At 35.9% G+C, this 27,843-nt stretch overlaps 1 protein-coding gene across 1 annotated transcript in view; it reads right to left on the reverse strand.

Moving 5' to 3' along the window:
* Positions 1-27,843, reverse strand: part of LOC145690606 (peptidyl-prolyl cis-trans isomerase B-like) — a 123,928-nt gene that overhangs the window by 33,927 nt on the left and 62,158 nt on the right. Inside the window, exon 3 of the mRNA XM_081765663.1 lies at positions 6,437-6,559. Coding sequence (XP_081621789.1) covers positions 6,437-6,559 — 123 coding nt within the window. The remainder of the gene's footprint in view (positions 1-6,436; positions 6,560-27,843) is intronic.

The following is a 27,843-nucleotide window of genomic DNA, read 5'->3' on the forward strand; positions in this document are numbered from 1 at the left end:
AACGAACGAACAAACAAATGTCTTGTAGTGTTAACTTTGTTGTTTTAACCAAAACCGGTGCTTATTATTACAATCACACAGCTTGCGATACGTCGAAGTCAAAACAGCTGTTGAACAAAGTGTTGTTTTGTCATTCACGTGGGAATGAGTGTTCTACGAACGTTCACTTGATGCGTACCGTACAAGTGCTTCCATTTCTCGGTGTTAGTATGACTCTCAATTGAAGCGTAACATAACACCTAACCGTGGAAATATGTACGAGCCGAAATACTGTATGCTACACAGTAATAGATGGAGAATAATATATTACAAGTACAGTAATTTTTTCCATAGTAGAAATTCATAATAATGTGAAATACAAAAATATATATTTTTTTCCTATGTCTTGCTATTTGGTTGCTATAGAACTAATAATTTTGTTTCGATTTCTTCGCGGCACACCAGCGGTCCATTCGCGACACACCAGTGTGCCGCGGCACACCGGTTGGGAAACGCTGGTCTAGAGGCATATTTCTACGTATACTCTATTTTTCATCGTGTACTCATTTCTACTCAGACTCTTACAAATTTTGCTTATAAATTAATTTTAGTATAACATATTGATTCTTAGGTTATGTGAAGATAAATTGTCTTTGTTTGCTATAGTATATATATATAAGCCTATAAGATATTTTTCATTCCATATATAGAGGTATCAGTCCATGGTATATTTTTTTGTTCATCTTTAATTTTAACGTGTTTAATGTCTCAGTCTTCCCAAGTATCATTCGTTGTATCTTGATTCGTTGTGTCCTGTCGATGTGATGATCATGAATTTTTTTTATGAATGTCTCTTTACTTAGTTTACATGGTAATAGTCAAATTTAGTTAGCAAAAACCCAACCCGTGAAACTCGTTTAAAATTTTGATAAAACCTATATTTTATTTTTCCTCATTAGAGTTCAACAGCACAAAAATGTCTGTCATCTCCGGTTGAGTTACAAAGTGGTTATATCGTTAGTGTACGCGTCTTTGGCGTGGGGCACTTGGGTTAGATTTCCGATCGGAGTTCACGCGGTTCGGATCCTACGTTAAGCTATAGGTCCACTTCTAGGCTCGCTGCTGAACGGAATACTACAATACAAATCAAATCAAATCACAAACCAAATAAAAACGAATGAGAAAGTCGGAAAGAAACAATAAAAGTGACCTCTGTCATATAATTTTTATAAAACCTAAATATTGTAACTGATATGGACGAGTTGTTAACCCTTTCGCAGTCCGTCGGATGTATACTTCTCACCCACTAATGTTCCTAGGCAGAGTCCTTACTATTAGATTCGTGCAAAAATTCGTAGCATTTTTGCTTCGTCTGTTTGTACTCAGGTTGCCACGGGTTTATTTATCTATTGTCATTACCTTAAAGCTTCAATTGTTGTGCTTGATTTTATATATTGAAATTTTCGATTTCCCAGATAGTGAGTGGAATCGTAGACGCTAGGAAATGGAGTGTCAAATGGAGAAAGTGGAACATTTCCCATTATTTTCTTTGGGTTCATCAGAGGGGAGAAAGCAGCGGAGTCAGCCTGAAAAATTTGCTCCGTGTATGGGGACAATGCCATCGAAGGGAACACGAGAGGAAAAAAAGCTTTCTCGTCTGAAAGGGGGCTTGAGTCCAAACAAAAAAGCAACTCCCCGCACAAACGACAGTACGCACCCACAAAAGGAAATTTACGTCTACTAGAAAGCGAAGTGAGCTGTACTATAAATTGCTTCCCTGAGGTGTAACCTTTACTGCCGACATTTAGTGCCACCAACTGAGACGTCTTGCATACGCAATCTAAGAAAACCAACCAACAAGACTGCATGAAGTGATGCTACTGCACGATAATGCCCTCCTACACTCTGCTAACCTGACTAAAAATACTATCCAGGAATTCGATTGGAAAGCCAATCTGCACCCACTTTATTCACCTGATCTTGCGCCCTCAGATCTTTTGTCCTATCGTGAAACAACCTTCAAGGAATTTCTTATCCTGATGAAAATGAGCTCCGTATATAGCTTGACGGCCTCTTCAGCTCAAAACTATATGATCTCTACAGGCATGAAATAGAAAATCTCTAGCGTTGACAGACTGTTGTAAATAGTGAAAAAGGGTAAATTATTTGTGATTAGCTTCTCTCTTATGTGTATCTGATATGTTTAATAAACTTTATTAGTAAACATTAATAATCTTATCAAGAAATGCTACGAATTATGCATCAAATCATATTTTAGTGGGAATTGTAGTATTACCAGACCTAAAAAAATTCAATTTCTGATCCTGTACTCGGTAGACTTATTATATCACAGGTTATGGCATATAATATTTGAAGAAAACAACGGAAACAATAAACCTTCTTCAAATTACACTGTCCAACAAATTCTGATCGAAAGTATGTAAATTCTTTGAAATTGCGATTTTTACATTCATTTAAGCATAATATGAAACGAAATGATAATAGAAGAATTTTCTTAGCTCATGTTGTGAAGAAAAACGCCCTTGTACAACAGTAGCTGTATATATACTAATGTATTAATATTTATAGAACATTTAAGCAAAATCCTTGTAAAAATCTACATTTCACATTTTTTTTTATCTATTTCACTGTGATGTGATAAGCTGGGGAGTTAAGAAGTACCCTAACCTATAGCTTTCTATACCCTTGTACTTCCTTTTTCAAAATTGCGCAAATACCAGTTTCACAGCGATACAGAAAATAAAGTAACCGTGGTCAAGTTAAACATTAACAATTCTGTAATAAAAATCAGTATTAACATCAAAACATGAAAAATATGTACAAATACCTTTTTGTGCAAGAACTACACTGCAATGTAGACACAAGTTTCAAGTTATCCCTTGTACATGATTATGCTTATTTTATTTTGAGCGTCTTCGCTTGGCTTGCTTTTTGTAGGTTACATCTGGAGCATCCCTTGCAATAGTCCAACAGTAGTCGGCCAATATGTTAGAACTCCACTTTCCCTCATATCTCTTCTCCATGGCTGCAATATCTTGATGGATACGCTCACCATGTTCGTCACTTACTGCTCCACAATCTTCGGGAAAGAAGTCTAGATGTGAATGAAGAAAGTGGAGTTTCAGAGACATATTGCAACCAAGATTTTCGTAGCACAATAACAACTTTGCTACCAGTTGTTTGTAATTTGTTGCTCGGTGTCTTCCCAAGAACTGTGAACAAACACTCTTCAAGCTTCTCACGCAACTTTCTTCTCACCTTGGAGAATTTCGTCGAACTTGTGATCTTTGAATAGTTGCCTAATCTGTGGCCCTATGAAAACACCCTCTTTAACTTTGGGATCACTTAATCGAGGGAATTGTCCTCTTAGGTACTTATAGGCCTCATTCTCTTGGTTCATGCTCTTAACAAAACTTTTCATAAGACTTAATTTAATATGTAGAGGGGGAAGCAAAATTCGGTTACGATCTACCAGTTGTTCATGCTGCACATTTTTCACTCCCGGCTGAAGAGTTTCTCTGGTACTCCAATCACTTTTGCGGTAATGAGATCCACGATCTCTACTGTCCCATTCACATATAAAGCAACAATACTTTGTATACCCTAACTGCATACCTAGCAACAGTGCTATTACTTTAAGGTCACCACAAATGAGCCACTGAAAATCGTAATATTTAATGGCTTGAAGTAAACGTTTCAAGTTTTCATAAGATTCCTTCATATGAACTGCGTAACCTACAGGAATTGAAGGATGTTCATTTCCAATATGTAAAAGCACTGCCTTTAAACTCGCCTTGGACGAATCTATAAAGAGCCTCCACTCCGTAGGTTTGTAATTAATTTTAAGTGCCCTCATGAGACCATTTACATCTGTACATGCCACAAGTTTGTCTTCCATAGTAAAAAATGAAGTGAACATCTTCTCCCTATTCCGATACACTGAAATATTTACTTTTTCCTGCAATAAATTCCATTGCTTTAAGCGTGACGCTAAAATTTTGGCTTTGCTTTTCGAGAGGTCCAAGTCTCTGATTAGATCACTTAGTTCCTCTTGAGTAAGTCTATGTGGTTCACATGGAGATTCTTCTACAACAAACGTAGGGTCCTTCGAAGTACTTGATTCAGGAGCTTCAACTTCTTGATCATCAGAAAAAAATCGTATTCTGTAGGTGGGTCAGGAACAGGTAGTCCTTCTCCATGTGGAACAGGGCGCATTGCAGAAGGAATGTTAGGATAGATCAAGGCCCGCTTCTTCTTCGTGTGATGTGATAAGCTATCCGCACTGTTTACACAATTTCGCGGCATTTTTGTTTATTGAAATCCTCAAAATGTCACTTGAAATAGTTCAGACAACCATTTAAAAATATACATTCGAAATGCCAGTATTTTTGCGTACTTGTAGTTGTATTTTTATGTCCTGCACTACACAAACGTCACACCCAAAACGCTTATAACTGCACTAAACCTGTCTTTTCTAACAATAGCAGAACACTACTGAGATAAAGAACACAATGAAACCAAGCGTTCATATAGTTTCTCCAGTGTTGCCGGATCAGTGTAACATTTTATCCCATACGAAGCGAATATATTTATTTTTAAAGCGTTATTATTAGACATGCCTGTAAAACGAAAAGTAGAGCTAATATTCGAAAATAATTTTCAAATTCGTGATCAGCACCACAAAATCAATAAGAATTAGCTGATTTTGTTCAATTTACATTTTCGTTGTTGAACAGTGTTATCAAAATCATACGTTTGGTCGTATATCATGTACCTGAACAATAAATTTGATGAGAAAATATGTATTGTGCTGCCTGTTGATGAAGGTATGATACCTCTTTAAAAATAGGTTATCACAGGAATAGAAGAGGCAATAGCGCATACTTTAATAACTTAATCAATAGAACGCTAAGAAATTATGAGAAAGTTACTAGAAATAAAGATAGTCATTTTGGCGAGGCTATAGTTTAGATCTATATGGAAGAAATAAAACATAGAACAAATTAAACTTATGTCTGTTCTTAAACATTAGGTTAGTGTGATTAGAATGTCCGCGTGACGTGTCACTTTCAAAGTTTTTTTTTTTTTTTTTTAATGTTACGCTTCTTCGTTAGTCTCGGCTCCAGGCACAATTTTTTCATTGCTTAACCAGCAACAATTGGTTTCCATGACGAAGGGAGACTGGAGAAGGGAAGGAAAGGATGTATAGAAAGTTCATCTTCGAATTAAGAAGGAAAATCTACAAAGACAGGTATATACAATAGAAGCGAAGGTGACAAGAAGAATTTTAAAAGATAGATAAATATGAATATTATATATGAGAGTAAATTTCATGCTAATACTGTAGAAGGACAGCAAGGGACACTAATATGAGAATATAGAAACTAAAGATAGAAGTGAATGTTTAATGAGCGAATTGAGTTTGAGGAAGATAGCAAGAATGCATTGAGGAGTCGGATGAAGCAAGAATAAACTGTACATTTTAGAGATTAAAACGGAAAACGAAGTAAACGAGGATGGTCATTGGACAAGTTCAAAAACATACAGCGAAGTGAAGAACAAAGAGGTAGATAATATACCTTTTGAGTTTATTAAAAGTACAGAAGAAGAATGAAAATCAAAACTTCGAAATTCGCAATCAAATCAAGTGTCATCGTAAGACTTCTTTCAGAGAGTTAAGATTTTGTTAGCTAAAAAATCGAAATACATGAGGACTATAAAAGTACACTGCTGCAAATGCGTTTAGAACGGTGAGCAGGAATTCACCGGTAGCAATGTTAAGATGAAGAAATTACTAAGAACATATTATATATAAACTTTTTTCCGGCTAGTATAGTCTTCCAGTGTTGGAAGAAGAAAATTATGATGAATTGTGTTGCTAAAGGTAGAAAGAGCGGATGCCATTAAAGTAGACTCCAGTTTACTCATAATTTTGACGTAACTTTAGTTGGGGTCTACTAGCATTCTAGTCGTCCCCTCCCCAATTTTAACATGCCAGAGACGCCCATGTTTTTCTGTATTGTTGTTTCCATTTCTTCGTACTTCCAAACTTTTGGATAGTAATGTACGTATCTAAATAATAAATTTTCATGGCAAGAATACATTAACAAACAAAGCAAACAATTAGTCTAGGCTACATTCATAATACGAATCTTCCGGTCCTTAATCTACAATCTGTTGGCCCTATGCTATGCCATATTTTATTTTCATATTACATATGAGATTGCTTTCTAGGGATCACCACCATTTATGTCATAAATTTCATTGGAAATTCACCAAAACAGGCCACCTTTGCTTCACCTCTTATTCACTATGAGGTGGGCCTTAAAATTATAACACATTGTGTTCTGTACAGAAACCAAAAATCGAAAATTGTGTTATAAAATTTTAAATTATTAAGCGCCATACAATAGTGTTAAGAAATATCAAATACTACCTGAACTTGCCATGCTTAAAATACCAGCTGTACAATGTTTTAATTCAAAGTTTTCATCTGGAAAATATCTTCCATAAATATGAATGTGTCGACCTGAATCTCCTCCATTCAGCACATCTCCACCTGCAAGTCAAAAATTGAACTTTCAAGTACAAGTTCGAAAATTACACTTAAAATATCACTTCTTGTAATAGAGCAAAGCAATGTACTTCCATGTACAGAATGAAAAAATAAATAAAATCGTGCAAGAACGTATTGTTGAAAAGGCCTTCTACGTTCTACCTCTTCATATAATAGATTTTTTTTAGGAGTTAACTGTAGAGAGGGTTGTTGATAATTATATTTTCAACTATATTTATTCAATTTTAGTATAAAATAATTAAATTAGAAGCAAAATACCTACTGTATATATAAACAAACTTTCTTCTACTTCCAATGATGTAAGAACAAATATCCTACTGCAGCCAGTAGCGTAGCGTGGTATTCCAAAATGGGGATGCCAAAATTAGTCACTTGTGCGATACAATACCACTAAAATCAGCAATACATAGCTATACCGATGGGAAATATAGGGTTGTAAAAAATTTAGGGAAAGCCCCCTAATTGGTGGCCTAGTGGGGCATACAGAAGCAAATGCGTGGATTACGTCAGAAGCCAATAAGCAATTGTCTCAGCTTCTTCTTACCACTACCGTGTGACAAGAAAACTCGGCCCCGCTGTTGTATGAACATTGTTTCCAGTATAATTCCTTTTATTTATTTCTCGTGGGCAACTTCTTTCTCCGCATACCATACTTTAATTTCGTTCTTTAAAAAGTCACCCCTAGAAATTTGTCATCTTGAGTCCGAAACTCAGACGCCCATTCGTGAATATGGGCCTGAGTGTATACGTATATCATTTGAAGATGTAAATAGAAAACACTTAAACCAGCTCTGGGGACCTGTTTCTGAGTATGTATTTCGTTGTCAGATATCCAGATACTGAAGGCAGGGGCGCAAATCTGTCTTCAACGTTCGGGGAACGGATAAGACCGTTCCCATTTTTTAAAGCGATGTTCAAAATATTTATGAAGTTGAAAAACAATGCTGTGGAGGATCAGAGTTGTCTTCAACAATTGGAGGACGGCATATTTAAGGCTTACTCTGGGGGGAGGGGTGATGAAACTCATATTACGGTAGATGAATCTGATTTCTGAGGTGAACCTGTTGTATATTATATACAAGGTGATGTAGATAAAATTGTGATACGTATCAAGTGTCGTGAACACATTCTGAAATCTGAATACATGCATATTTATAATTGATATGTTTCTATTTACGCATCCACAATGATCCACATTAAAATTTTAGGACACTTGTTTTGTAATAATATAAATAATGACTTCCCTATGAAAGAAACTCAACTATGTATGGCGCAACAATACTCTTATTTGAGCAAAAGTATGATGATCACAATAGCATTATAGGAATCGTTACAGGAATTAAACAAATAGTTGAAAATAGACTAACAATAATAAATGATAACGAAATATTAAAAAACACGATTCTTTTTTTAAAATGAAACAAGTCAAGGGAAACAATTTCATCCCACTTTCCTTTGTGGCATTCGGATACAAATCATCACAATTTCAAATCGGGTGGAGGGGACATGTCCCCCTCATCTCCTCGGGATATGTGCTAATGACTGAAAGGCCCAAGCAATCTTTGCGAGGGGCGAGAATGCTGGCTCTCTTGGTCTACCAGATCGGTGACCGTGATTCTACAGAATGCTTTATATTTATGCTTGTGTGTGTGAGCTCCCTCAAAGAATTTCTGTCCACGCCACTGGACATACTATATGTTTATGATGAAGATTAATAGTTTGCCTTTAATTACAATTACAATTACGATGCATTTAATTACGATTAAAGTATAACTAGTTTTTATGCTATTATTTACATAACCGACATGCTTCAAAAAGGCATTGAACTAGCCATTTCTGTTTTGTTGTCTTTCCTTGACGTTAGCGCTCGTACGTTCTGTACAGAAACTATAGCTTAGTTCAAAATATTATAGATAGAGTTGGAAATACTTCAAGATATGCCAGCGTATATCTAAAGCAAAATATAGAGTTGCAAGGGGTGAAGGGAGTTAAGAAAGCAAGTAGTTGCGTATGCGCACTCCACAGAAAGCAGACAAAAACCCCGTTTCTTGCAGTAGGCCTGGATACCCAAGGAACATAGCATACGACAAGTGCATCTGAGTGACGCGCATGCGTAGGTTCCGCTTATCAAAGTAAGGCGAGAGAGCACATCCAGAAGATTGCAGTGGAAATAGGCCTAATTGTGATAATTACAAGCAAACAATTTATATACAATGAAATACGTATTTTTTCTTATTAATAGGGCATGCCGGGCATACCGGCGTTCCCTTACGCTACGCCGCTGACTGCAGCTGCAGAAAATTTTACTACTCGACGGAGAACATTGAGACTCTGAAGAACAATATTATAATGGTTTCAAATCTACACACGAGAAAAGGTCTTTTTTGTAATGAAATTATTACAGATATTACCTGGAGGTCTTAAATACATACCATATTGAAGGTGATATTCTTCATGATGGAGTATGTACTTGTTAAAGTGTCATCTTTGGCATCACGAAAAGATTCAGCCTTAGATGTCACGGTAGCCACAGAGTGCATCTAGTAGCTGTGATAATTTGCTGGTTCGTGTGGTCTTTTGTGCAATTTTAATTGTATAATGCACAACATTTTTAATAACCACGACAGAGATTGAACCTCATTTCATCTCTTTCACCGCGTGGTCAGCTTTGCCTTATGACACCCATGAACTGCATGGCATCCCTTGACATTTTGTTTCAAAGACGGGAGTACGTCTATGTATTTCGCAGCATTGATGTACTCTTCTCGAAAAATGAGATAACTGATTTTCTTTCAAAATTACACCATACATCATGATACTTATGCTACCCTCTTCCACCATACGATATAATGGAATTGCGATGAATAGTGGTGTGTCGATTGCTTCCATACCTACAGTAGATGGCTGTCTGACAATTCTTAAAATAGGCTTTCATTAGAAAGTGCAACATGCAGAGCCGTAGCTAGAGATTTCGGCGCCGCCCTACATTTACCATACCAAACTTTTGCCTCCTTTAAAAAAAAATAAGAGAAGCAGGTTTTGTTATGTTATGCTGAATTTTTATCAAGCTGCTTGGATAGACTTTTGCAACATCCAAAAACGATCATTATGTATTCTTTTACAAATACACGGAGAAAAATGCAAAATCCAGTCGTCATGTAAATGCTGTTTTTACCAGGTTACGCGCGTCACCACATTAAGTAATGTTGTTTCATCAGTAGTACGATTTACACCACCGTCCAGCTAAAATTTTGTATTGTGGGGCCACCATTTCAAATCTAGAATTAAAGCCATACCCATTCCGACGGTGGTAACTTAGGTATATAATGTTGTTACTACCTTCCTACGAGTGTCCCCTCTCGGTTCTTTCTAAATCTGTGACTCCCTACCTTACGAGAGTAATAGTTTTTAACACGAAATCAATCATGTGAATAAAATTATCCAATCACAGCGAGTCTAGTTCGACGCCGAACTCCAGACTTGGCATGGTGTTCCCACCTGCTGTACTTTTATACGTGAAATTACATTACTTAAGGAGCGCACCCGCGTAAATACGATGATCCACGCGGAAATCCTAGTCCTTTTTTTCTCAGTGTAAGAACTGTTTTCAAGATGCTTTTTTGGACTAAAACTTCACAAAACTACCTTTGGTTGTAGACAAATCCACTCGGAGAACAGTTATGAAAATTTACAGCTATTTCAGCGTTTCATACTATCGGTATGAAATGGAATGTCAATACATTAAAAACTATGTGTTTTTAAAATGTTCGAAATAGGTGACAGCATTAATTTCTAGTAATAATTTTAAATGTTTGTAATTTTATTCTGTATATGACCACACAAATAGCATTTTAATTTCGATTCGTTTAATACCAGCAATTAAACGGGTTGAATTTGTTAATGATAGATTTTCTTTTGTTACTCTTAAGGGTCGGTGGTGTGATATTATTGTTTTAAATGTTCATGCCCAAACAAAGGATAAGGATGACGATATAAAAGAAAGTGTTTACGAAGAAGCAATAGAACGGGTATTTGTTCAACTCGAAAATTCTATTAGGAGATTTCAATGTGAAAATTTAAAAAAATGTCTGCATAACGAAAGTAATGACAACGGCGTTACAATCGTGACCTTAGCAATATCAAAAACCTTGTTGTGAAGAGTACAAAATTCCCACCTCGCTAGAAGGAAGAACATACAATCAAATTGACCACGTTTTAGTAGATAGAAAAAGACAGTCTAGCGTAATTGATGTTCGATCTTTTAGAGGACCTGACTGTGACACTGATCATTATCTGATAGCAGCGATAATAAGGGAGAGATTAACGTTAAATAAAGGAAATATTCTACATCTAAAAACGAAGATGTTTAACTTAGTTTAAAGAAATTAGAGGAGAACCGGCTAGAGAGGAACACCAGATTGAAGTATCGAATAGATTCTCGGTTTTAGAAGGTTTTAAGAGCACTAGTGTTGAGGATACTTTAGTTCAAATTAGGGATAGGAGTAAAATTTCAGCAAGAGAAAAAAATGCGGAACGCTGAAATACGTAGGAACAAACCATGGTTCGACCCAGGAATGTATTACACTAGCGGAGAAGGGAAAATAGGCGAAACTGCTTTGGGTACAAAATTCGAAGGATATAACTACACAAAATTTCGTTGACATCAGATTAAAAAAATCCAAAATAGAACAAAGAAACGCGATTTTTTGAAGGCTAAAATTAATGAACTGTAAGATAATAGTAAAAAGATTGAGACATATATCATCACTAAGGGCATCACTGAATTTAAGAAAGGGTATCAACCTCGCGCACATAATTTAAAGAGAGATGACGGAACATTCTAACTGATACAGATGGCATTTTGAATAGATAGAAAGATTTCTTTGACGATTTGCTTAACACGCAGCCAAAAACTAATGTTCGTGGGAAAAGGGAAATGCATACAGTAGAACCATCGCTATAAAGAAATTAAAGAAACACAAATCTCCTGGTATAGACGAAATTCCAGCTGAGTTAATTTTAGCTGGACGCCAAAAATTATGGAACAAGATATATAAACTCACTCTCCTTATCAGGAAAGGGAGGAATTCTCACAAGAGTGGAAACAATGAACCTTTGTTTCAATTCACAAGAAAGGCGACAAAACAGATTGTAATAATTATCGAGGCATTTCTCTTCTGTCAACATCCTATAAAATCCTCTCAAACAGTCTATTAGCAAGACTGATCCCATACGCAGATGAAATTATTGGAGACTATCAGTGCGGATTTACACAAAGTCGATGAACTATCGATCAAATATTTACCATTCGAAAAATACTCTAAAGGAAATGGGAATGCAATACCCCGGTACATCAATTATTTATTGATTTTTAAAAAGCTTACAAATCTTTTACGAAAGAAGATTTACAACATTTTAGCAGAATTTGGAATATCGGAAAAGCTAGTTAGAATAATTAAGATAGGTTTAAATGAATCCCAAAGTAAAGTTCGAGTAGGAAAATTCTTGTCCTCGAGCTTCCACCTCGAGAATGGTATTAAACGAGGTGTTGTTGACATTATTATTCAACTTTATTATGGAGTATGCTATAAGGAAAATTAAACATAGTAACCAGAGCCTAGAGCTAAATGGTATTCACCACGTTATGGCGTATGCTGATGATGTGAATCTGATAGAAGATGACAGGAGAACAATAATTCAAAGAAATGCAGAGGCCTTATTAAACGCTTGCAGGTTTAGAAGTAAATGCAAAATAAACTAAATACATGGAAGTTCGCTGGGATCGTAATACTGTAAGCTATGAACGCATCAAAATATCAAATAATACTTTCGATAAAGTGGATACTTTTAAGTATCTAGAATCAAAATCATATCCACGAAGAAATGAAATGTCAACTGAAAGCAGGGAATTTGTGTTATTATTCAGTTCAAAATCTTTTGTCGTCGCGAATTACGTCGAAGAATTTGAAGCTTAAAATATATAAAAAGATAATCGTGTCTGTTGTTCTGTATGGTTGCGAAACATGGTCACATACTTTAAGGGAAGAACGCAGACTGAAAGTATTTGAGAATAACATCCTGAGTCGAATATTCGAACCCAAAAGGAACGGGAATGGGGAATGGCGGAAACTTCATAACGAGGAATTGTATAATTTATACCCTTTACCAAACATTGTTAGAGTCATCAAATCTAGGAGGCTGAGGTGGGCAGGTCATGTAGCCAGAATGGAAGAAAGTAGTAACTCTTTCAAAGTTTTGACTGGAAATCCAATAGAAAAATATCCATCAGTAAGCCTAGGCCCATATGGGAGCACAATATTAAGATTGATCTTGCAAAAATAGTACAGTGAAACCTCTCTAAAGCGGACAGCCGTGGGGAATAAACAATTGTCCGCTATAGAGAGGTGTCCGCCTTACAGAGGTTTCAATATTTTCATACGTCAATTAGTAAACAAGGTAATATGCAATTAGAAATGAAATGAAATCTTTGAGTTTTACGTCCCACGGTTATGCCGGTTAGGCTAAAGGAGACGGTGATGATGAGTGATGAATGAAATGGTGGAATGAAGAAAGTGGGAGGAAACGGGAGAACCCCGAGGAAACCCACGCACACGGTGTTTGTCCACCACAAAGTTCACTTGGCGGGGGCTGGGATCGAACCCGAGACCCCAAGCACCAGAGGTGAACGCTCTACCACTGAGCCACCGCGGCCCCGAATATGCAATTAGAAAAAATATTTTTGCATGAATCATGTATTTACGAATATTACAGAAATGTTACTGTACTTGCATTATTCTCCGCCATGCAATACTCTATGTTCGAGGCACAACATGGAAATAAGATGTCATAGTTCTCTGCACTTTACACTTATCACTACTTCCTACGTTTTCAGTATGTCGCTTTAATTTGTGGGTTAATTGCAGTCCAGAAGTGCCCTTTTTGAGACAATATGCATACCTGCGGGCAAAAAGCACTAAACTTTTCTTCTGGTTGGTTAGAGATTCCAGCGGGACACTAGCATAACGTCTCATCCCAAACAGTGGGCAACTGTGAATCACTTTTTTGTCTAAAACAGCTTGAGTGGAAGTGGGATGCAAGCAAAGGACATAAGAGTGTTGTTAAACAGAGACGCTTCGTCTGGGTTGTTGAGCAGACAATTGAAGGGGCAAAATGTTATCTCAATGCTTCCTTGGTGGCACATGTATGAATTACTAAAAATGTATTTTTAGTACACTTTCAACTTGCTTCTAGAGGAAGTGTCCGTAATACGGAGGTAAATAATACCTATAAAAGACAGAAAATACTGTCCGTGTCCGTACTAGAGAGTGTCCGCTTTGGAGAGGTTTGCGAATATGTTTTTCCCTATTACAATGTTTGGGGATTACAAAATATGTCCGTTACAGGAGGTGCCCGCTTTATAGAGGTGTCCGTTAGTAGAGGTTTCACTGTAATACAAAGTAGAAACTGGATACAGTTGGAAAAGGATATAAGTCATTGTAGAGGCTTTATGATCGTGGCATTGAACTTCTGGGTCCATAGCGCATAGATTTAGTTAGTTGTTTTACGATAAAAAAAAAAAAAATTTGTGAAGTATAATGGAAATTCAAAGGGAGTGTTTGTGGATTTCGAGGAGGTGAATATGTTTAATGTTTGTAAAATCCATAATATAGTTTGAAATTATAGTAATTACTTAATTCCTTAATGAATGAAGGTTCTGAATTTAAGATTACTTATTATTAATTAACATATTAACAGTACACTAACTCACGTTCACACACATACGAATTATACATATCTATAATACATACAAATATCTTGTTTGTATGTATTATAGATTGATAAAACAAAACACAACTAGATACATATGGACAGAAAAAATATCCTAGCGATACAAGTAGTTGATGGAGGAATGATGCCAACAAATTCCTTCAAATTGGAAGCATTTTATATGTCAATGGAATAAAGAAAAATCACTCGTAGTTATCAGCCTTTGAAAAAGACGAAATTCGTTGGGTTAAGTTCTGACCCCTTAAGCCCCTATGCTACAAGTTATAAAATGTTATTATTACCCTTGTTTACGTTCATTTTTAATATTCCCGCGCAAAAAGCAGCTTGCGCGTGTCTCCTCACTCCTCTCATTTTCATACCTTCATTCTTAGCATCGTGATTAGTCCGAGTGCATAGAAAAGCATGATTAATTAAGCAAACTCATCACCATCACGACGCCGAGCACGTATTTCAGACTTTGACCTTTTCCGATTTTGAAATCGCTCCTGCGTATACTGTAAGTCATTACTCGGCACTTTGTATATCATTTTGTCATTAAAAATCAAAGTAATAAGTAAAAAAAAAAAATACGGTTGTGACTTATTGAAGCGTGTGAATTGCGAGCGGAGGGAGCAAGAAAATTTTTAACAAATGTATTTCTTTGCAAACCGACAAAAATATTGATTTAGTAGGGCGCCAATACTCATACGGGGTGCCGCGTCGTTTGCTCTTTTCCAACACTGTTTCTTTCTTCTTGCTCGTTCGGCGCCCCCTTGCTATCAGCGCCCGGGGCTACCGCCCCGCTCGTCTCCCCCCATAGCTACGGCTCTGGCAACATGGTTTGAAGAAAGAGTTGTGAATTGTAATACTTGGCAGTGCTTTATTTCCCCTTTCTTTTCATTTGTGATTTTGGAACCAGAGGTTTCTTTTTGGTAACATTCCCACACTAGCAAAAATAGCGCTAAATGTTTAGTGTTAGTCTCTTAACATCGGCTGCGATGGTACTGACAGATTTGGGTGAATAGGTCCTTGCACCGGGTGATCTCACGTTTCAAGTATGCATTTGGCCCGATGATTAGTCTATGCATGTCTTTCCGTCCTGTTTCATTCGGACCTTAGGCCCAACAGTTGCTGACGATACTCGTTACACAAGGACGGATCCACGAATGGTACTCTTAACATCTACCACACTCCCAATGCCTAATAATTTGACATCAGGTGAATTCCGCCTGCTCCTCACCTCCTAGTAAGACACGTCCTGATACCATGGTCTCACTGTACTGAATACTCACATCACTAACTTCCTGATACTCATCAGCCGTTTGCATTTTTCAAAGTTAATGATAAATCGTGTTGCTGCGTCAATTTATTTGTCAGGATAGAGATCCATGCATAATTTTTTTCCCGTCAAAAGCTCACACAAATATTAAATCTACGTTTTAGAATTGAACCTAGAGAGAGGTTCACAAACATTCAAACGCAGCATTCCATTCCTATCTCATATTTTCAGTGTGTCCCCCTGTATTCAACATTTTAAATTCCATAATTCCTTTCGTGATGTATAAGTCATTTAAGTTTTATTAAATTAAATGTAAAAATGCGTAGAGTAGCACTTAGTAATTAGACATATTTGAGAGAGATGGCCATATGAAAGTGAAAATTGAATATGGAACTGTTCTGAAGGTGCTATTTTCCTAATAGAAAAAAAATAACATGTTTTCATTTCAATTCAGTCTTTACAACATACTTATTGAAAATTTCCTGTTGCATTTCACTGAATATATATACTTTTACCATGTAGGCGTGCAGCCCCAAACTGTAGAAAGGATTGCTGATAATTATATTTTCAACTTTATTTGTTAAATTTTAGTGTAAATAATGAAATTAGAAGCAAAATACCTATATATGAACAAACTTCCTTCTACTTCCAATACTGTAAGAGAAAACATCCTACTGCAGCTGCAGAAAATTTTCAACTCGATGGGGAATACTGAGACTCTCCCAGACTAGCATAGCCGACCCGGCAATGTGTCGCGGCTTACGCATGAGAATGCATAATTTATAGATCATATGAATAGATTAAGCACACAAAAATATGTAACTTAAAAATATTTTCCTCTAAAATATCCTTGAATCCTTCAAGCACATACTCATAGCCTATTTGTAGTTTCCTGAACAGCAAACTGTGTTATAAAATGCATCAATTTGCATTTTGCAATATAGTATTTTAATATATAAATGGTTCGGGGGAAGATAATAGAAAGTGTCTTACATCGAAATTGAGTTCTTAGGTGGAATAGGTTAGAATCGGATTACAGAATAGCTGTTGAAGATAGGAAATGTACCTGTGGTTGGTAAGGGGCATACCATTGCATTGCACTGGAGTGCTAAGCTTTCTTTTCCAATTCACTCAAAACTTAAACATTGCCACGGGTTAAATTTCCAGTGGAGACACACGGTCGAAAAAGTGTAACTACTTTTTCAGGCCAACCATCATGAGTGAAGTACTTTCTGGGTTTTTTTCTCATTCACACCAGGCAAATGATGGGATCAAAGATGGAGTGGGTCGTGAGTCAAGTGGGTCAGTGAGCTGTACGTCGACATGATGTGACCCACTGCGACCCACAACCCACCTGACACACTGAAACCCATCGTCCCCCAACGACCCACTCTGACACATTGACCTTCTGTGCTCAATACATTATAAATAGCATTTTCTTATCTCTGGTGAATTTGTCTACGTTTTACTTTCAAGCCCTCAATTTTTCTTCCTTTTTCATTTGTTTCTATTCATTACCTGAAATGAGGTAATAAATAGAAGTGAAGTGAAAAAAGAACTTCAGGTACTTTTAGATGTTGATATTTGTAATTGTAATAATAGCAACAGAACTTACTATGGTACTGTGCTTTTGAGGCACAGCCTGTGCATTTTTTGAGGAGCTGACTACTGGAACTTATTTTAATCACTTTTAATATATAAATTATTAAACCTAGGTATAAAAAAATAAATGTAGTTATCTGTGCGTGATAATCGCAACCAAATGTCAAAATCAAATGAAATTACTTTTGGTTCTATAGTTAGACCCACTTCCAATGTATGTCATCATATTGCTTTAATTATAATAGATATCCTAAGGGGGTAGTGGTCCGAATTTTTGCGACAAATTTACTATCTCACAAGTAGATCACGGTGGGCCATGGTGGATCTTGGGCTAGAGTGGGTTACGGTGAGTGGTGGGTTAGAGTGGTTCTTATTTCTCAAGTTGTGTATATCTGAGACCCACTGACAGATCCACGGGGAGGGCGGAGGGGGCGACCGCCCCCTCCAAAGGGTTTTTTGAACTTTCAGCATTTATCATTGGGAAATACTAACATGGTCTTTTTCCCGACCGATCCAATATGTGTGACAAGCATAGCAGAGTCTAATCAAAATGTGTGGTACTTAATAGTACTTAATACAGACATATTTGAATTGTGAATACGTTTCTCCCTAGTTCCTTGGGGCGGTCACCATAAGCCCCAAAGGAGCAAGAATATGATTCATTCGTTGGACGAACAGCTGTAAGAAGGAGGGTAAGACGGCTCACTCTTTGAACTAAAAACGTATATTTTAAAATTGTGTCCTAGAAAAAGGATATGGGAATGGAATTCGGGTCCTGAAACTTCAAGTACCTTTACCTTGAATAAAGAGAAATATAGAATCTTCAGCGCTCCTTACCGGAAAGCTCTCTGAAACTGAGACTTTTCAGTTGGTTGATTGATTAATATGTATTTACGTCGTTTGCCAAAAGCGATGCTTTACAGAACGAGGACTAGAGTTTAAAGTTGGATCTGAACCACTGTAGTGCGTTCGATGCTCACTCACCGGGAATCAAACCACAGAACCCCTTGCATCAAAGATCAAAGGTACTACCATGAGCAAAATAAATGACGCGTCTCTTTATTTTGAAGTTTTTTAAAAATATCTCCGTTTTCTTTATATGTTCGAAATTTCGGAAGGTTTCCCCAGCAGGACAGGTTAATAACAAACCCGTTTTTAATATTTGTGTTAGATATTAGCTTAAAATAAAGAAATTAGAAGCAAAAAACATTAAATCGACAGAAATCTCGAGAATCACCAACTCTGCTAAAGTGGGAAATTTTCAAGAACGCGAGGGAATTCTGCAGTTCAACACGAAGCAGCGACATCTATGTCATCGAGAGAAGCGTGGATTAGATCTACAAACGAAAATTTTAACGAAATATTTCTAATATGTCTTATTATATGCATTATCAGCGAACTCCAAATATATGAATCTATGCTAAGTATTAACGTATAGATAGTGCAAATAGTGGAAATTACCTATGGAAAAAGACGAATTGTTAGCCCAATCGTAATGAAAAATCGTCTTTACTGTAGAACAGGTTCAGCTTACGCAAGAGAGCGAATAGCTCAGTTAGATAAAGCAACGAGTTTGTATACCGAAGGTAGACGGTTCGAATCCCGTGGGAGTACTGTTGTCATTTTTATCACTAAGGTTATTTTATTTATTTTTTATTTGGGAAAGAATCAAATTGTAACATATGTGTAAAACTCATGACGATACCAAAAAAAGAAAAAAAAGAAAAGAAAAGAAAAGAGAGAAAATATCGTCGCATTTGCATTAGTGTCTCTAATTTTTGTTTGTAAACAGATTCGTAATTATTTCCCCTGTGCTCACTGATGTATAACGAATGTTTTCCAGTAAATGTTAATTCTAATTTGGAGAATTTTATAGTTTCACAATGTTTCTCAGTACATAGTCTTCTATCTACGTGTTTGGATATTTTGATAACAGATTTCTCTATTAAATGTTTAATTTTCTCTATAAATATTTGTCTTAAATTGAAATTGTTTTGAATTTACTACATAAGCAAAGTTGCCCGAAGGAGGAGAGCTCAAGTAATAGATATTCTACGTAAAAGCAACCTATTGGAGAATGATGATGCTTCTTACCTTCAGCACATAATCTTAACGTTAGAGATTCACAGAGAGAAAAATCCTGTTTTTCCTCCCCTATCACCACTCATCTTAAAGCTCTACCTATAATGATTCGTGTCACATAATTTCGGCTCTCCAAAGACATTCATATATATTATTATTATTATTATTATTATTATTATTATTATTATTATTATTATTATTATTATTATTATTATTATTATTATTATTATTCCTGAATATGCCACCCTTACATAATGTTGTAAGACATCTTAGTTTAAAGTGCTTTCTTTAGTAATAATTTGATCAACCACGTTACAAAATTTAAAATGTATGATTGGGCACGACGTTTTATTTCCCCTCCTCTCTTTTCAGCACTCTCCAACAGAAGGTATATAATTTCTGAGAAGCAGGGCAGACAAAATGAATAATAAATATATTTAGAGCATCCTTTCCTCCTTCGTGAATGTAATATCACGTAGCATTTTTTATTCTACTGAAGAAGACCCTAGGCCGTTATGGTTAGGTAACAAAAGAAATACCTAATATATTTATAGCGCCCCTTAACTGTAATATTACCTCTTCTTTATTTGTTCGAGGCTTCCCTACACAACCAAGGGTGACAAAAAGAATAGGAAAAGTGTCTAAAGATTACAAAAGACTTCATATTTTGTCAGAAACAAGGCAGTATATACACAACATTGCTTTCGTTAACAAGTGTTTCACCCTTGAGTCGCTTATAAAATTAGGCAGAATAACTTTTGCCGATCATTGTTCTAGAGGGATTTGTCCAGGATGGTTTGGTGTCGAGCTAATAACGATGAATATGTTTATTTATATCACTGTTAAAGAAATAGCAAACTTTCTGAAAGGAACTTACTTAGGAAACAGATCTTCCTTCTACTTAGCCAGAGCCCACTCTGAAAAATTGCATCTGGCATTCTGAGTGAAAGTTCTATGGGACTATTAGAAAAATATATTCCCGTTTTCACGCTGATGGTAGAATTTCTTAAACAGTTATTGAATTACATTCGAAGGGTAGGCGTAAATAGCGCCCCCGCAACAATGTGGCGTGGGGACCGCACAAGCTGCAAGGCCAAATAATATACAGAAAGTACGCAGGGGCGGAGCAGGCCAAATTTTCACACGGGCAAAGTGACTTTTTGGCGCCCTTCCCCTAGTAGTAGCCTATATTTTACATTTTATCATAGTGTTTTTAATAGTTTAAACCAGGAGCGTCATTTCAGATTTTGCTTTGGGGGGGGGGGCAAGACCTCTTGATATAAGTAAAATTTCGCTTTTTTCACTGATATACTACTATTCTAATGATAAAATCTATATACATCTCAAACTCACGGGGGGCAAATGCCCCTCCCTGCCTTCCCTAAATGACGCCCCTGTTTTAAACCGATTTTCAAAAAGAAATCCATTACCTAGGAAAACTTCACAAAGAATATGGCCCGCTATAAACAATACCAACTCCACCCATCTGGTCTAGTGGCTAGCACGCCTGCCTTCTGTGGTACCGGGTCCAATTCCCGGTGGATTACTGTTGAACGATAAAAGTGGTTCGGATTCCACTATAATTATTATCCACATCTCCCTTGCCCATTAAAGCATGACCGTGGAACGCTAAACTCAAGCAAATAAACAAACAATAGTTAATTCCCGGCACTCTTTATTCTACATGCCATCTCTCAATTTTTCGATACAGCCCCCTTAGTACTATGAAACTCTCTTCTTCCATAGTGAAATGGAAAAAGATCATATAATTGCCACTACTTTACAAGAATATAAACCAAAAACGTCAGTAGAAAGCACATTATAAAATTTACTTTTTGAGGCTCGTTTTGGTGCCCCTCTTTCTCTGGCGCCCCGGGCAGTCGCCCGGCCCTTAGTCCGCCCTTGAAAGTACGGACGCATAACTAAGGACTGCGGAGGAGAGGTTAACCTTCATGTTATGCCACTGGTTTGACGTGTTTGAAATGTTCAGTAAGTGATCGGTTAGTGAAATAATTTCGACGGTTACTGATGTTTAAAGTTTAGCTAAGACAAAGCTACCTAATCAAATACATTTGATATCGCGATGTCACAATTTGATTTTTCCTCACATAAAAAAGATAAAAACAATAGTAATAAAAACCCTTACTCGTACTGGGCTCCTAACTAACTAACAACCTAATTCTTACAGACTAGTTGCTCTGTCCAACTGAGTTTCGATTTCTTACGCGAAAGAAGTCTGTTATATTAAGAAGCATGCTTTTCATTATCAAAACTGTTCGAAGTAATACGAACATGGCTTAAGAACAGAGACGGAACTGAATTACCACTCGATTGACCTTGAGGGCAAATCACCAAAGCGTAGCTATAAACGTAAGGTCAGCATGCATTTCTCTGGAGTTGTGTTCAGTATTCCTATCTGCCACTCATGCTTGTTCGTAGGAGTAATATGTTACAAACCTAACCTTTCGATAGAGCACAATGACAGAGACCAAAATTAATGAATTCTTGCCATTGTGAACGTGGGATACCACCATGTGCAATAAAACTGTCGCGTCTCCTTGAAGTGATATTTTATCGAAAATAACTCGTTTTCCTTTATATATCCGAAGTTTTTGAGGGTTTCAAAATGAGGAAACGTTACTGACAAACAAGGACGCATTTAGGGGTGGGTCCAGGTGGTCCGGACTCCCCTCTGAAATCCCAACTTTTCTGTATATTTAGCCTAAATTTAAGGATTATCTTTTAAATTTTATTATAATTTATCCTAATATTAAAGTCGGACTTCTCCCGAAATAAATTACTGCATACGTGCCTGATGACAATTTTCAATATATTCGTTAAATAATAAAGTAAAATAACTAAATTAGGAGCAAAAAGCTTCAACACGGGCTAACTTTTGTCCACTGCCAATATTGTTAGAAGGGATATTAATAGCAAAAACTGCTAGGCAATGCTGAACCTTGGAACTTCACTCCGAACAGCAAGCCTATTATTGAGAACTACATATGAAACATTTTATCAAAACATATCTAGCTTTTACCTGGCATGAAATTATTATATACACCAAAATTCACTCTCCTAAAATGTGTATCTAAAAATTGCTCTACGTATCTACGAAGCAATGAAAATTATTTATCGAAATATGTGAGCAGGGAATTCTAACAGCCAGCCATTTTATTTAAATCGTAGTAAACCCTGTAACCGGGCGTTAACGTGAAGAAAAGCTTGGTCCATTGGTAAAGTGTTGGAAGAATATAAACTCAATGTTCGTAGGTTCGAATCTATCCACTCACCATAACATTTTGTTCTTATGTGTAACGATGAAATAAGAAAGAAAAACTGTATAACCGTTAAGACAAAACTTCAACCAAGTCTGAAGAGAACAATACTAAAATAGTAACACAATGACGTCAACCAAAAATTATTTCATGTAGCGTTTGGACGAAATTACAGCTGTTAACAATTGCAGAAATAAAAACAGGCTGATAGCTGTAATGCAGCCTAGACTTCTGAATGCATTTACTTCCTCAAAACTTCCGTCTCGTCATTGGTATACCGTTAATCATTGTAAAACCTTTCAATTGGAAGTGAAATGACACAAACTAAAACAGTTTTAAATCAATAAATGTCTATGTGTAAAAGTAGGTGTCTTTTATCTGTAGTTCTGAGTTCCTTTTACTTTGAAGTGACAAATGAGAGAAGAAAGTATGGTGTTCGGAAAAAAAAAATCAAATTTGAGATTTCAACGAATTTACACGTATTATAGCCCCTAACACCGAAAAAGTTATTTTTCGATAGATGTCTATCTGTTCGTCCGTCCGTTCGCTACACTTTTCTGTGCACTCGCCTAGAAGCCATACCGTTCAACTTATCTGCACCAAATTTTAGTTTAAGATTTTCATAGTGTTTCCTATAGTTTTTTTTATTTCCCTCCTACTCCCAAAACAAGGGTAGTTTCCTGTAAAAAGAAAAAAGATATTTTCTCATAACTGGCTCTAACGATCTTGTTTTCTTTCTTTTTTATAAATCAATATTTAATTAGCAACCCTATTTTGTGGTATAAGGCATTTATCTGAGAAAAATCTACAAGGGGTAGAGTTTTTTCTCAGTGATTTTCTCAAAATGGACTCAAATGTTTTCGTTCATATTTCATAAATAAAGATTTCATTAATAACTTATCAATATGGCATAACTCGTTTGTCCTAAAAAAATGCGAGGGGTAGTTTATTCTTGGTGGAGTGTTGTCTGGGCGATTTTCTCAAAAACGACTCAAAAGAGTTTATTCATATTTCAAAAACAAATATTTCGTTAATAACAGAACAATATGGCAAAACTCGTTTGTCCTGAAAAAATATGCGAGGGGTAGTTTACTCTTGGGGGTGTTTTTCCTCCACGGTTTTCTCAAAAATGAGTCAAGCAATTTTGTTCGTACTCAGAAATAAATATTTCATTAAAAACCTAGTAATATGGAATAACTCGCTTACCCTGAAAGAATCCTCAAGAGATAGTTTATTCCGGGAGTTATTTTTCCCTCACGATTTTCTCAAAAATTACTCGGACAATTTTATTGATAATTCATAAATAAGTATTTCATTAATAACCCTATATTTTAGTATAAGTCATTTCTATGAAAAACAATTACAACGGATAGTTTATTTTTGGGGTCAAGGTTATTTCCCCGACAATTTTTTCGAACGACAGGCGATTTTGTTCAAATTTCGCAAATAAATATTTCATTAATAACCAAAAGTATATCTTAACTCATTGTTTGAAACAATTCACAAGAGGTAGGTTACTCCTGACGTGTTCTTTTTGAACGACTTTCCCAAAGTGACTCATTTGACTTTTTTCATATTTCATAAACAATGATTGCATTAATTGGTCTATTATATGTCTAATGAAAATGTGCTCAAAGTGTGAGTTAGTTTTGTAATATGGATTTTCTTCAATCGAAGTTTCTTATTCGATAATCTGACATTCGATGTATTTGAATAATACGATAATTTTATTCGTATTATCCAAATACACACTTCAGTAACAACTGCGGTCTAACACAGTTAAGAAATTGAATTGGAAAAGTTTAGTGCGGTGGCCCTGTAATTGAATATTTTTTGAGAAACTCCCTAGCTTTTTGTGGTAAACTCAGGCTTTTCTCAGCGACAAAAGAGAGAAGAAAATACAGTGATTGTGAAAATAATATCAAATTCAGATTTCAACGGATTTACATGTTTCATGGCGTCTACATACCGAAAATGTGACTTTTCGACACCCGTCCTTCCGGTCCGTCCGTTCGGCACACTTTTATATGCACTCGCCTAGAGGCCATACCGTTCAACTTATCTACATCAAATTTTAAACTTAGGGTTTACTTAGTATTCTTACAGGAGCTTTAGCATTTTTTCCTACCACCTAAAATAAGTGTGGTTTACAAACAGCCGAAAATCGAAAAACGCTATTTTCTCAAAAATGGTTTTAACAATTTTGTTTATTTTTCATTAATCAATATTTAATTAACAACCCTATATTGCAGTATCAGATATTTCTCTTAGAAAAATTTACGAGGGGTAGTTTATTCTTGGAGGTGACTTTTTCTCGACGATTTTCTCAGAAAATACCCTGGCGAATTTTGTACACACTTCATAAATAAACATTTGACCTTACAACATGGTATAAGTCAATTGACCTGAAAAATATATGAGTAGTAGTTTATTCTTGGACTTGAATTTATTCCCAGTGAGTTTCTCAAACACGACCAGTTGGCAACCCTGTATCTCGGCAACGAAGCTGAATTCGAAAACTGCAAGAGGACCATTTGTCTCCTTTTGATGTCACGAATCACCTCCCGAAGTTTGTGGACATCTTTCAGGTTCACCCTTAATGAAGCTTCTTTTCGAAAAGTTAACTATTAACTTTAGGCATTGTTTATCTTTTTTTAAATCACAAATGTCGTTATTAATTTTAAGGCAGAGAACTACTTCTGAGAGAATAGATCTTGAAAAATAATTTTAAAACTTAGACTTTTGTTTTCGAGACATTCCAGACAAGACGAGACATTTTACAAGCTATCTCGTGTCCAAAACATTTGCCTCGTATTATCTTGGATGTCACAAAGCGCGTCTTGTCTCTTTCTCGAGACATGTCTTATCTCGTGCGCATTCGTTAACACTTGGGAAGGATTATCTTTCTACTCAAAGCATTGTTTTTATAATGGTTGCATATTTATGATAATTGCTGTCCACATAAATTACAGTCCTTTCAGTTGAATTAATTATTATTATTATTATTATTATTGAAATTGCAATATCTAGTTTAACGTTGGACGATTATGCACCTACGCTAAGGAGAATGATGATGAATGAAATGGTGAAATGAAGAAAGTGGGAGGAAAATGGAAAATCTCAAGAAAACACATACCCATGCACACGGTATTTGTCCACCTCAAATTTCACTTGGCACGAAGTGGAATCGAGCCACGGACACCCTGCACCAAAGGTCCCTGCAATGCTTTATTATTATTATTATTATTATTATTATTATTATTATTATTATTATTATTATTATTATTATTATTAATAATAATAATAATAATTGAAGCGAGCTTAACGAGTTTCAACCGTACGACTCAACCAACGTTTGGGTGCCTGTTCGTTCGTCTGCTCCTCTCATAAAAGACATTTCATTTTAATGAAACTAGTAAGTGCCTTCTTTTAGCTCTGCGAAATAACTATTGCTTGGAATATGAATCTGCAAAACATAAGAGGTAAAATTAACCAAATGGTGAAAGTTTCCACTTATATATACAAAACAATTTTGCAATATCAACTACGTGAATCTTGTCCCATAAAGAAGCCGAAACCCCTACACCGAAGAGCCCTCCGAGATTTGATCATTGTCCACACGGACTGAAATTGTCATTTGAAGCCAAGACTTTAATATGAAACCAATAATTTCTTTAAAATAGACGGAAAATTAGGAAATTATAAGCATTTTCATATTTTTGCCTTTTCCCATAAGGGAGCCGTAGCTCCCTATACTGAAGACTTCCCCCCGGAGATTTGATCATTGTCCACTCGGACTGAATTTGTCATTTGGAACCAACACTTTAATACGAAGCAAAATATTTCTTTAAAATAGACGAAAAATTCGAAAGTTATAAACATGTTAATAATTTTGCCTTTTCTCATAAGGGGGCCGTATTAGCCTACACTGAAGAGCCCCACGAGATTTGATCATTGACCACTTGGACTGAAATTCTCATTTGAAACCAAAACTTTAATATGAAGCCAAAAATTAAACTTTTACATCAATTTAAACTGACTGGGTTCCGGTTCCCCCCACTATTGTTTAGTTTAGTTAAGTGGTAATTTGTGACAGCTTCACATCATCAAAAGAATGTTTCACTTCCCCTCCCCTCCCCTCCCCCGTTTTTTTTCTATGGATCCACCACTGGAATCAATAGACACTCTTCCTATTCTTTTTGTCACCCTTGATTGTGTAGGGGCTCCCTCGTACAAATAAAGAAGCGGTAATATTACAATCAAGGGGTGCTATATATTAGGTATTTTTTTTAGTTACCTACCCCTAACCGCACAGGGCCATCTTTCGTAGAATAAAAAATATTACGTGATATTCTAATCATGAAAGGGGAGAGGATGCTGTAAATATATTTCTTATTCATTTAGTCTGTCCTGCTTATCAAAGATTACTTTCTGTTGGAAGGGTACTGAAATGAGAGGGGCAAAATAAAAAGTCGTACCCCCTCCTACATGGTTGCTCAAATAAGTACTAAAGAAAGCATTTTAAACTAAGATATTTAAGATTTAAACTAGGAAACTAAGATATCCTTACATTATGTAAGGATGGCATATTCAGGATTATTATTATTATTATTATTATTATTATTATTATTATTATTATTATTATTATTATTATTATTATTATTATTATTATTATTATTATTATTATTATTATTTGAATGTTTTTGGAGCACCGAAATTTTGTGAGACGAACAATGATATGTAGAGGTTTAAGATGGGTGGTCATAGAGGAGGAAAAACCAGGATTTTTCTCTGTCTGACTCTCTAACGTAAAGATTATGTGCTGAAGGTAAGAAGCATCATCATTCTACAATAGGTTGCTTTTACGTAGAATATCAATTATTTGAGTTCTCCTCCTTCGGTCTACTTACCTTATGTAGTAAATTCAAAACAATTTCAATTCAATACAAATACATTGTAAAACTTTTCCGTAATTAAACATCTAGAGAAAATTAAACATTTAATAGGGAAATCTGTTATCAAAATATCCAAACACGTAGATAGAAGACTATCTAGTGAGAAATATTGTGAAACTTTATAAAATTCTCCAAATTAGAATTAACATTTACTGGGAAACATTCGTTATGCGCCAGCGAGCATATGGTGAGCAGTGAGCACAGGGGAAATAATTACGAAACTGTTTGCAAACAAAATTAGGGACGCTAATGCAAGTACGACAACGGATTTTTTTTTTTTTGGTATCGTCATGAGTTTTACAC

The sequence above is a fragment of the Thermobia domestica genome, chromosome 7, assembly GCF_964235325.1.
Source record: "Thermobia domestica chromosome 7, izTheDome1.hap1.1, whole genome shotgun sequence".
NCBI lineage: Eukaryota > Metazoa > Arthropoda > Insecta > Zygentoma > Lepismatidae > Thermobia > Thermobia domestica.